The following is a 13251-nucleotide window of genomic DNA, read 5'->3' on the forward strand; positions in this document are numbered from 1 at the left end:
AGTTCTACATAAGGATGGCAAAAACCAGTACCATTTACAAACTGTCCAAAATTTACTTCCAGGAGATGCAGAGAGACGCCTGAATTTTTGTCAGTGGTTGTTAAAGTCACAACATAATCCAGAATTCTTAGTAGGATTGTTTTGGACCAATGAGTTCACAAAGCGAGGGGCAGTGAATTTTCACAATCTGCATATTTGGTCACGAAAATTTTTATAAAATTGAATGAACGTGTGGCTCGAAATAATTCACAATAAAGTTTGTCGATCTTTCTTCTTGCCACCCCGGCTAAATTCCCAGTCATTTCTAAACTTTTTAGAAAACCATCTACATATTTGAATTATTAGAGGATATTCCATTAAATATATGACAAAATAACTGGATACAAATGGATAGTGCTCCAGCGCATTCTAGGAAAATAATACAAGAATGGCTTAAAGAAAATTATATGGGGCAATGGATAGGTAGAAGAACAAATGCCAATGTCAACCATAATGGTGCAGAGAATGTCTTAGCCAGCCAGATTGCCAGATCTAAACCCCTTGGACTTCTATGTTTGGGACTATCTATCTGAAAAGTAAAGTTTACTCTATAGACGAGCAAAATTGCAACGCTAAGTCACTTAGTTATCGAAATAAAAAAAACTGGCGTAGAACCAGGTCAAACATGGTAGGTTTTATTAAGCATGTGATGGGCATATGAAATCGTATTCTACGACATTTTTTGTTGGTCGGGATCTTTTTAATTTCGAAAAAATAAAAAAAAATCTATTTTTATGAGAATATGTTTTTTAAGGTCTCCACCGTTATATCTCAAAAAATAATTGTACTATCAGAGTAATTTTTTTTTTTAATTAAAACAGACAATAGCGCTTTTAACAGTACTAATGGATTTTATAAAACTCACTTTTTCATTTCACTAAAAATCTGGAAAACTTGATATTTAAATTTTGCGTAATACAATTTTCACAATGTTTTGAAACATAGCAAATGATTTACGACAGTCTATAAAGTATTTTATTTTAATTTCGCCATTTAAAATATTGTTTATTTTTTTGACAACAAATCTTGAATTCTCTAGGTCTTTGTACTACAGATTTGTCATCATCCCGCACAGCTTTTCTTACAAATAATGCACACCATTGTCTTAAAAACTTAATATATTCTGATACACACTGCTTATTAGGCACGTACCTACTTCAAATCCCGCAAGCCGTACACTATGTAGATTACACATTACGTTTAACGCGCTATGAAATAATCGCTTTTTGCCAAACTATAAGCTTTAGGAAAAAACTAATTATTTCAAAAATTTATGTAATGTTTGGGCTTCATTTTCTTCGCTGCATGTATATAAAAAAAATTATAAATAAAAAAGTTTATCGATTGGTGAAAATTGTATTACACAAAATTTAAATATCAAGTTTACCTGATTTTTAGCGAAATGAAAAAGCGAGTTTTATAAAATCCATTAGTACTGATAAAAGCGCTATTGTGTCTGCTTTAATTAAAAAAGAAATTACTCTGATAGTACAATTATTTTTTGAAATATAACGGTGGAGACCTTAAAAAACATATTCTCATAAAAATAGATTTTTTTTTATTTTTTCTAAATTAAAAAGATCCCAACCAACAAAAAATGTCGTAGAATACGATTTCATATGCCCAATCACATGCTTAATAAAACCTACCATGTCTGACCTGGTTCTACGTAAAAAAAAAAACTACAAAATAGACTCTTCAAATCGCTGCACTACTACTCCAATAGATAAAAGATCACAACTACTGCAGCAAATAGAAGATGGGTGTAATGAATTAAAAGAAAACCACCACATGATATTAGCTTCAATTTGTTCCGTTAATATAAGATGTCAGAAATGTATCGATGTGGGTGGTTCGCATTTTGAACAATTGTTATAAATTAATTTTGTTCCTTTTTTAGTTGTTGCTAAATGTATTTTTATTATTTTGATTTAAATTGTGCTTACAAATTGCACTTACTTTTAAGCATAAACATAAATATTCTTGCAATATTATCGTTAGAAGTGTCTGCCACAAGGGGATTGTATTGGTATGAATAACTTGAGACTGACAAATCTTAGGGGAAAAATTCAAGTTACCTTTTTACCTATTTTGTGCATTAGAATATAAATCCGTTACAATAACTCGTAAAAAATACAGTTGCGTATGTTTTTTTATAAAAAGAGGGTGATCCCTGTCCACTGGTTGAACCTTTAGAGCTCATATTTTAGAAAATCATGCATTATCTGTGCCAAATTTTCTTGAGATCGGTTAATAGATTCCAGATATATCTAAACAAAAAATCTTTTTTTTAAACTTCAACACCCTGTATCTCTAAAACGAGGCCATGTTTTAGATACATTGTGGAATGATACATTTTATATTGCTAATTTGTTTGTAACATTTTCTAGACTAGTATACCAAAATATTGATTTATTTGTACTCTTCAGAGAAACACAAATTATAATTTATTTCTTGTATTAAATAATTAGTTAATAGGGTGTTGAGATTGTTACTTTGAACAGGGTTTTTCAGAAGTAAATTTAAAAATATTAACTCGAAAAATTATGTTATTATGGTTTGATATAATTTGTTATTAGAATTTTAATTTTAATTTCACAAAATATCAAACAATGAAATTGTAAATAGTTCTATTAATTTAAAGCAAATAAAAAATACTAAAATTTTTAAAGTTTCAATATTTGTTAAGAGTAACAATAAAAAAAGCAACAATAAAAAAAATGTAACATTTGAGGGTTGCTTTCGCTGTACAGCAAAAATAAAACGCTCCATCAAATGTAGAAATAAACTATTTTTGTTGAAAACTAAGTTTGTGGAAAAAGACGTGTCGTCAGTTCAAGCGTTTGCTGAAGAGTCGTCTTGGCGTGGAGTCGCTCGCAGAAGTACCTGGTCCTTGGCGTCCATCTGCCGGGGTCGTCTTCCGGGAACCCTGATGAGTCCGGCGGCATCAGGCCGACGCTATTGACGCAACACTCAAAATGGGTCACTTGTGAACATGTGTACCCATACATTAAAAAAAATAAAATTCATCAAGTCTTGATTAATTAGCAATTTTAGTTTTCTCAAATTCTTAAAAATCGACAAATTAGTTACCCTAATAGTCAGTTAAAGTTACCTAATAAACCTTTCAAAATTAATTTGCTACCGACGTTTATGAGCAGTTGTTTAAAGATCAATTAAAAAAATACAGAAAGCAAATAATATTAAATGCATAAGTAAATAAAGTAGGTACACAATTAAATAAATAAGTAAAATGTTGAAAGTGCCCGCAATTTTATTTTATGCATAAAGTTATATGTCAATGAAATAATAAGCCCATGCTGTAAACAAAACTGCAATATCTTGTAAAAAGAGATTTGACTCCTCAACATTTCATGCTCATTGTTGGTGAGTGTGGCAAAATTAGTAGTGGCATAGAAAAAAAAGAATCACATTGCCCCCTCCTCTACGCCATTGTTGTCTGTAAAATATTGAGTAATACCTCAAATAATTGGTCTTTAGTTACTAACTGCACCTGGCAAATTTGCAGTATTAATGTTAAGGCTTTTTAGAATTATCGAAGATAATTTTAAACATTGCCCTTTTTCTCGTTAGGGAGGCATCTGTGGTCTCATGTTTATTAGAACTTGACGCCTTAATTTTTTATGTACTTTCTGCGCTAAAAGCCTGTCAAAGGTTTTTAAAATCATCCTGTATACAAGGTGCCCCATAAGTAATAATGCATGGAACAACAGTGAATTCTGTAGCCTCTAATAAGTTAAATTATGATCGGAAGAAAAAAATACGCCACTGGCAGTTTTTTGTAGAAATAATCTTACGTACGTAATCTTAGATACGTTAAAGAAATGAAAAATGTTTCTTGGTGTTTTTTAATAATAGCAGCCGTTCAGGAGATATTTGAGCTTGTTTTTACGTTTTATTAAATTTTCCTTGTAAATTAATACGTTTATTTGATGAAAACCTCCTGGTTTTAACCAGTGACGTGCTACTAAAGAATGCGCCAACTTTTTCCAAAAAAAGAATACACTACTGGTGGTTTTTTGTAGAAATAATTTTATTATTGGAAAAAATATCAAAACTAACTAATAAAGTAACATTAGCAAATAGGTCAAGTAAGTAATTAAGTAACGAGTCCTACAACAATTGTCCAAAACGAAGTCTTTCCGCATAGATACACTTTTGACATCTTCTAATATATTTATAGAGGAACTTATCATGACATAATTTTCCCTGAGGAGATTACAATTTTCCTCTAGTTTGCCACAATTCGTCTCGTGTTTATAACACCAACAAGGACTGCAGCTTCATAAATAAATAAACAAAGCTAGTTATAATACTAAAATGAGATTATCGTATAGCTTACTAACTGATAATGCAGACAATAGATTCAATTTTTGCTGATGGATTTTAAACAAATATGAGTAGGTGGACTAAATTTGCGCATTATGGTCGCCAAATACGTAAATTATCTCCTAAACGGCTGCTACTACTAAAAAAATCATTCAGTCATTTAACGTAACGGTATCTGAATTTAACATTATTTCTACAAAAAACTGCCAGTTGCGTATTTTTTTCTTGGGAAAACGGAGCGGCACCTTCAGTAGCACGCCACTGGTTAATGCCAGGAGGTTAATATTACATTCAATAAAAGGTCTAATTACATGAATATACTGTAATAAATTTCATTCAAATCGTTCAGCATAATATGAAGATATGACTGAAAATATAATTTTTTTAGAAACTTTAACAACCTGTATTCGAATACCATGTCCCCCAGGAAAATGTTTATAGAGCACTCTACTTATTTTTTGGCAACTAATATATTGCAGTTTCTGTATTTAAAGTAAACTCACCCTGTATACATACAAATTTTCAGTTAATTTTGTTTATACAAATTTTTAGTTATTTTTTTAAATTTTAATAATAAAAAATTTCTCGTCATTGCCTTTAAATACTTTATATTTAAGGAAAAAAGGTAGTAAAATGTCTTATACACTCTTATTTCTTATATAAGATGACATTCTTTAATAATTTTATAATAATCGCAGTTTAAAAATAGTAAAATACTTAAAATGTTATTATTTTTTTTAGTGTTTGACTATACTAAACATCCAAGCAAGCCTGATCCTAGTGGAGAATGTCATCCAGACCTCCGACTTCGAGGTCACCAAAAAGAAGGATATGGATTATCATGGAATCCTAATTTAAATGGTTACCTCTTATCTGCTAGTGATGACCACACAATTTGTTTATGGGATATCAATGCCACTCCTAAAGAAAATCGTATTATTGATGCAAAAACCATATTTACCGGCCATACAGCTGTGGTTGAAGATGTGGCCTGGCATCTGTTACATGAGAGTTTATTCGGTTCTGTCGCTGATGATCAAAAATTGATGATTTGGGATACCAGATGTAATAATACTAGTAAGCCTTCTCACACTGTTGATGCTCACACGGCTGAAGTGAATTGTCTTAGCTTCAATCCTTACTCAGAGTTTATTCTCGCTACGGGCAGTGCGGACAAAACTGTTGCTTTGTGGGATTTACGAAATTTAAAATTAAAATTGCATAGTTTTGAGTCTCATAAAGATGAAATATTTCAAGTTCAGTGGTCACCACATAATGAAACCATATTAGCTTCTTCCGGTACTGACAGAAGACTTCATGTGTGGGATTTAAGCAAGATTGGTGAAGAACAGAGTCCTGAAGATGCTGAAGATGGCCCTCCAGAATTGCTATTTATTCATGGAGGACATACCGCCAAAATATCAGGTCAGATTTATCACTTATATCAGTAGGCAATATGTTTTTTAATCTGTTTAACAAACTGTTTCCTCAAAATCTGTTAGATTTTGTAAACAGTTACTTATTGATGATCTCATTTAAGATAATAAAAATATAAATGGAGTTCTATCAAATGCAACATATTGAAATTGAAAAATATCAAAAAATTTAACAAAATTAAAAAATAATTTCTTATTTATCATTTTTTTTTTAATATGACAAAATGGTTTTACATTTATAACTTTTTACTCAATAAATTGTTGGTCGTGTAATTGTCACAATGGATATATATAAGAATGCGATTTCTTTATGATTATTCAATAATGAAATCAACTTTTTTTTATTTTTCTGTTTGTAAAATGCCAGTATACTTAGTACTTCAAAATTGTCACTGTTTAATCAACCAACTGGAAAGTTAGGTAAGTCAACTTTTGCCAATTTGACACTTTTAACTGTGGAAGTTAACAAAGAAATTAAATGAAAGCACTAACTCGGAGCGTCATTTTTTTTATATATTTTACTGGCAACTAAAATTTCTGTAAAAAAAGCCTAGGCATAGTTTTTTTCTATAAACATTCCAGTCTAGGTGGGATCTAGATAATTGAACATCAGCATAATAAAATGAACAGGTTTGATTAGAAAGAAACAGGAATTGTTAATTTTCTCAGAATATATTTATTGAAATTAAATTTTTATCCCGTCCAGTTTGGGAAACACTAGTGGAACGCCTCTTTAGTTATCATCTTGAGCACAGTTTGTGATTTTACCTTTATCTCATCTATTGTTGAAAAACGTCCTTTCACTATCCTTTTGAATTTGGGAAATAGGAAAAAGTCACAGGAATCATATCTGGAGAATAGGGTGATTGCGACATCACAACGGTGTTGTGTTTCGCACAGGGTAGCACAATTTTTCTAAGGTGAGGCGCAGCCCTAGAAAAAGTGATGCCAGATCTAGATTTTTTTTGGAATTGGGTAAATAGGGAATTTTGCTTTATTTCTTGGGATTTTTAAGTCATTTTAAAAAGTATACTTAAATAACAACTAAATGAACTAAATGCAGCTGAGCACTATACTCCATTTGAATAACTTCTCAGTAGGGGAAACAAGGTCACTAGATTTACAAATGGAGGTATCTACTAGCTACTGTAAAAAGTTTTCTGTTACGCGTTGTGCTGCCCTCTGTTAACGGATTGTATTAACATATCGGAATACCAGAATCGGAATTGTATAAGTAATGACATCTATTAAAGAAAAAACAAACGACGAAAACAAAGATGACCACCGGTCACTGAATTACAAGTGGAAGTAGATCTTATTTGTGGAAAGGCGAAACGGGCGGTGACTATGAGACGCCTTCATTATAGCTATTCTTCTCTATCGCACGGATTTCTATGACTTACTTTATCGCTCTTATGTAACGGCCGATGTACCATGGGGACTTTCGGAACCTGTATATTGAAAGTTAAATCTGTTGTTTAAATTAATTTAAATTTCATAATTTTGATTAAAAAATGTGTTTTCTTACAGATTTCAGTTGGAACCCAAATGAACCATGGGTAATTTGTTCTGTGTCTGAAGATAATATAATGCAAGTTTGGCAGATGGCCGAGAACATTTATAATGATGAGGAACCAGAGCAGCAAGCTTCCGATATTGAAGCAACAGCCACTTAAAAGTAGTTGATATTCCGTTTCTGTGTTTATTTCATTTAAATTATTTTATCACTTTGTAACAAAAACTTAATGAGAAATACACGATTTATATTAGTTATATATATTTTTTTCAAACTATTTGCAACAGAGTTGAGAACGTAAAAATATAAAATTAAAATTATAGGAATATTAAAGTGACCATTTTTTTTATAAAAAATGAGGAGATGCATATTTTAATATTTTTTAATTCAGCTCATTTTTCTGATTACGAAAATACGATTTGCTTTTTAATCCAATAAAGTTGTGCTCAGTTTATAGGGTACACAAAAAAAATTCCAATCATATTATTTTTTCAGGGTTGCTTGGGAACTGCTTCCTGAGTATCCAACCAAATGATCACACTCGAATTCCTGGTACGACTTGCACTATGAGGGGTGGTTTCCTAAATATTTTTTTAGAGCAAAATGACCATAAAAGATGCAGAGGATCAAATTCTGAAAAACTTTTCCTTATAATTTTTTTGGTAGGTATGTTTAATACTTAGCAAGTTACCGCGCATTATGTGACAAAAATTGGGCACGCCACAGGAGTGGTCTTGTAAACATGTTTTTACAAAAAAATAAGCTTAATAAAAGTTGTAGAGGAAAAATTCTGAACGTTTCCTTATAAAAAATTTTTGTATCTCTAATAGTACTAGTGCTGTGCTGCTACAATTTGGCTTTGCCAAAATGTTTGCAACAAATGTTTGAATAAATGAATGAAAACTAAACATGAACTGATGCAACCTATTAACTAACACATAACCAACACCGCTTATCCCAGTCCCACTGTTGCCAACTCTTTGTAAAAACATGTTCACAAGACCACCACTGCAGCGTGCCCAATTTTTTTCATATAACGTGCAGTAACTCGTTAAGTATTAGAGACAAAAATTTTTTTTTTTAAAGTTCAGAATTTAATCCTCTACAACTTTTCTTAAGGTCACCCTCAGAGCGCAAGTCGTACCAGGATTCGAGTGTGATCTTTTGGTTGGATACTCAGGAGGCAGTCCCCAAGCAACCCTGAAAAAGTCATCCTGTTTGGAATTTTTTTTTATAAAATTGTATACAGGGTGTTTTCACTTTAAATTTGGAAAATGCAGGAATGTATTCCCTATCCAAAATTAGGTGTAGTTTGCTCTATAAATTTTTTTATGAAAGCCTTTGTTTTGGAGATACAGGGCGTTGAAGTTAAAAAAAATAAACACTTTTTGACATATCTCGGCTATCCACGAGTAGATTTGATTCAAACTTGGTACACATTTTGCGTATTGGGGGGTCTCATAATTAACAGAATATTAGTCCTATCGGATTAGCCAGTGGCGTGCAAAGGTAGGGATACGTGGCACCTTTTTCAAAAAAAAGTACGCCATTGAGTTTTTCGAAGAATGTAAAGTAAATTTAAATACTACCATACAAAAGCAATCTAAAAGGTCTCTTGGTATTTTTCGATAATACGCAGCGTTCATGAGATTCTTGGACTATCAAGATTCCAATGCATGATAACATGGCACGGTAGTGCTGAATGAGAAAAAGAGATATTTTTCTTTGAATTCAAATGCTGCATTAAAATTTATAGCAACTTTTTTGTTTCGCAGCAAGTCAAGAACCTGTAAATATTTTCATTACTTTCCTCTACTCAATGTCGTAATTATTTTTTTTTCATGCATTGAAATCTTAATAGTCCGAGAGTCTCATGAACGCTGCGTATTATCGAAAAATACCAAGAGGCCTTTTAGATTGCTTTTGTATGGTAGTATTTAAATTTACTTTACATTCTTCGAAAAACTCAATGGCGTACTTTTTTTTGAAAAAGGTGCCACGCATCCCTACCTTTGCACGCCACTGGCTAATCCGATAGAACTAATATTCTGTTAATTATGAGAACCCCCAATACGCAAAATGTGTACCAAGTTTGAATCAAATCTACTCGTGGATAGCCGAGATATGTCAAAAAGTGTTTATTTTTTTTTTAACTTCAACGCCCTGTATCTCCAAAACAAAGGCTTTCATAAAAAAATTTTGTAGAGCAAACTACACTTAATTTTTGATAGGGAATATATTCCTGCGTTTTCCAAATTTAAAGTGAAAACACCCTGTATAGAATACTAAGAAAAGGAAAAAATCCAAATACTCCTCAAATTAATGAACTAATAAGTTTGAAAATTGTCTCTTAACTTTTGTTAATGGAAATTTAATTGAATTGTTGGATGTTTTGTTTTTAAAGCAATTTTTGTAATAATGGATAACTTGGTATTTCAAAATCAAAAAGCAAACTGTATATCATAATCAGAAAAATGTGCAAAAACCAATATGGAGTCCAAAAGTTGATCACATCACATTCGACACCCAAAATAAACTAATGTAGATATGTAACAGTTTTTTTTTTATTTCTCATATTCTGTGGCGGCTCTTGACTTCCATACCAGGAAGAGCGAAAAAATTTAGGCACATTGTTTTGAGAAAAAAACTAAATATAATTGAGTAGTTTATATAAATATAGGGAAAATGTACTCAACATTATTTTTTATAGGGAGTCATTCTACTTTTGTCCTAAATAAACTTTTCATTACTTTTCCATTAAAGTTTGGTATTTCTTGCACCATTAATTTTTCAACAGATAGCATTACTGATAGTATGTCTTTACAATCAATTTAAACTTTTACAATCTTTCGAGAAACACACAAGAAGCAATATGTAACAAAATTTTACACCACACCTGAACAAATTACGTTTAATAAGAAAAAAACCATGAATACCTACTATTTGGTTACAGTGTCCAAACTGCATAGCTAGCATAGTAAGTATGCGCTACTCCCACTCTGTCTTTCACTTCTGCGTGGCAGTAACCATGACCACAGTAAACACTACAGATGTAGGAGCGCGCTACGCGGAGCTCGTGTATTCAGAGTTTTTCAAACGAATTTTGCAAGTCGAGTTAAATTGACTGCACATTACAAATTTTAATGTGTTTCATAATGCTAATCTATTTAATTATCCAGATAACATTGTAAACTAAGTTTTAAATTAAATTTTTAATTTCTAGGGGGGGAGAGGGCGCTCCAGAGTTCTGCACCAGCCGCCACTACTCATATCTACATAAAGCATCTAGCAAACTGTACGATATTTTGTTGATATAGAATTCCAAGGAGACCCCTAAGCCACTTTCTTGAAATTAACCCCATTTGATACCCGAGGTAGATAAAAAAGCCAAGGGGAAAATTTAAGGCATGCTCCTGCCGTGATTCTTTTTTATTTTATTTTGCCATAGCTATAGAATTATAGACTGCTTCCTTTAAATATTTTAACCTTTGTTTTTATTTAGAATGTCTTCACATGGCTCAAACTCGACTCACTGAGAATTTCAGACTTCTTAAGTAGATTTATGCCAAAAAAATGACTATCGAGAAATTTTCTGAAAATGTTTTAGAATTCCATGTTACATGACATCTTTTTATCACAAATTATAGATTTAAAGCAATACTGTTTTTAAATAATTCCTTGTTCTTGATTTTTCAGTTTCATTGATATACAACACTTCTACTTATGACTAACCCTTTTTTACACACTGGCTTTACACACTTAACACATTCATAGCTAATACTTTTACAATTATTTTTTTTACATAAATATTGTCTTTATTATTGTTTTTGCAAATCTTACAGCTATCTTCCTAAATTCCTTTTTTTTTTACTAAAAATGTTCATAATTTTTTATGTTACCTTCAGCAATATATACATATACATGGTGTTCTATCATCATGATACATCTAATAAATTGAATAATTTAATATCTCCTAATGGACTATGTCGGATCGATTCTCTAATCGATCCGACATAGCTCCTCTGTGTTTTCAACTTCCAGCTCCCACCGGAAGTGGGAGTGGCTCAGACCGGTAGTCAGTTTTTTGAAGTCAAACAACATAACTTTTTGTTATTGATCTCGATTCTACGCTGAAAACTAAGAAACTTTTGTAAAAAAAATTTTCCACCCCAAAATACCTTCCAATATATAAGTGCTCCCCTGAGAAGTGATACAAAGAATGAAGCGCAGTACTCTACTACCAGGTAACCTAAATATGTACATTAACGAGGTTGTCCCCACTGTAAAAATTTGTTAAATTAATGGCTTTCAACATTATCTGAAAGTGCAACTCCCGAAGCCGAACTTGCGCAGTTAAACCACAAAGTATAAAATAAGTATATTATAAAGTCGAAAGTCATTAATTTAACAAATTTGTACAGTGGAGACAACCTCATTAATGTACATATTTAGGTTTCCTGGTAATACAGTAGAGCGTTTAATTTTTTTTGTGTCACTTCTCGGGAACACTTGCATTTCAGAAGGCATTTTGGGGGAAAAACGATCTACAAAAAATTTTTTTTACAAAACTTTCTTAGTTTTTGACGTAGAATCAAGATCACTAAGGAAAAGTATGTGATTTAAAAAAACTGACTTCTGGTCTGAATAGGCCACTTCCAGTGGGAACTGGAAGTTCAAAATACCTGCAATCGATCCAGCATAGTCTGTTTACTATTAGGAGGTATTAAATTTTTATTAGTTACCCTAGATTTCAGAAGGGGTGGACTGGTGGTCTGAAACACCCTCTATATACACATCATATATACGTGTCTCACATAAGAACCAACACAGAGCAGGGGCGTGTAGAGGAACTCAAAATATGGTGATTTAATGCAACTTTATACTAAGCTGCACCCCTGAGAAGTTATAGGCCTTGAAAGTGGGGTTTCAAATTTCAAAAAAAAATCAGTTTTCTCGAACTTAGGAAAACCAAATTTGGTACAACGGTGTGAGTGTATCAAAGCATTAATTGACAGTAAGTACAGGTCAATTTGAAAGGGTTGATAACGGATTATGTACCAAAATGATTAAAATGTGACAGAATTTTTTAACCCGTTGGCGGATTTAAAAAATTATTACTTTATGGGGAATTTAATTCTAAAACTTTTCTTACTCTTGTTAGTTTTCAAAAAACTTTGTCGTTTTCAACAAAAACACAAATAACTATACTCGACGGCCAAAATTATAGATAGTGATTCATCGCTAGCTCTTAAAGTAGTAAGGGGGATGAAGTGTGCCGGGAACGAAAATCCATTGGCGTGTCTGCGTAAAAGGCAACAAGATATAGAAAATATTGAAAAAACATAATAAAACATAACATCTAATATTTTTTACGGTTTGCTATAACCGGCACTTTGATCAATTTTAATTATTACAGCANTTTATAATTGACATTTTTACAGCAACTTTAAAAAATTGGCGTTTTATACCGTTTTTTCAATCTCACGGCTTTGTTATTGCAAATTTCGTAATCGGACCACCGCCATTTTGTAGCAATTTTTACTAGGAACAAAATCATGTCCTAAGCATTTTTTCGTACAAAGTCATCCCACTAAGTTATTTAAAGAAAACTACTAAAAAAAATTTTTTTTCACGATTAAATTGTTAATAACTTTTTTTCCTGATAAAATACTTTGTCAGCAAATTAGCCTGTTATTGTACTCATCATTTAAAGTAGACCTGTGTAGTTATTTGTTTGACACACGCCCAACCTCTACCAACTGGACTAATAGGTTTACAATTAATTACAATTTAATTTACACATAATTCGTATTTGTTAATAGATTTTTTACCTCATAATCGTAGCACGTCTAGTTTCATATATACAGCCGCTCGATACCGTTAATGGATCACCCTGTATAGATATATTTG

General features: G+C 31.8%; 1 protein-coding gene across 1 annotated transcript in view; it reads left to right on the forward strand.

Moving 5' to 3' along the window:
• Window positions 1-7598, forward strand: part of LOC108914359 (probable histone-binding protein Caf1) — a 61272-nt gene extending 53674 nt beyond the window's left edge. Inside the window, exons 4-5 of the mRNA XM_023456370.1 lie at window positions 5131-5814; window positions 7356-7598. Of these exons, the coding sequence (XP_023312138.1) occupies window positions 5131-5814; window positions 7356-7501 (830 nt within the window). The 3' untranslated portion in view covers window positions 7502-7598. The remainder of the gene's footprint in view (window positions 1-5130; window positions 5815-7355) is intronic.
• The last annotated feature ends 5653 nt before the right edge of the window (window positions 7599-13251 follow it).

Source organism: Anoplophora glabripennis, unplaced genomic scaffold (genome assembly GCF_000390285.2).
Source record: "Anoplophora glabripennis isolate ALB-LARVAE unplaced genomic scaffold, Agla_2.0 scaffold1303, whole genome shotgun sequence".
In the NCBI taxonomy this organism is placed as follows: Eukaryota; Metazoa; Arthropoda; class Insecta; order Coleoptera; family Cerambycidae; genus Anoplophora; species Anoplophora glabripennis.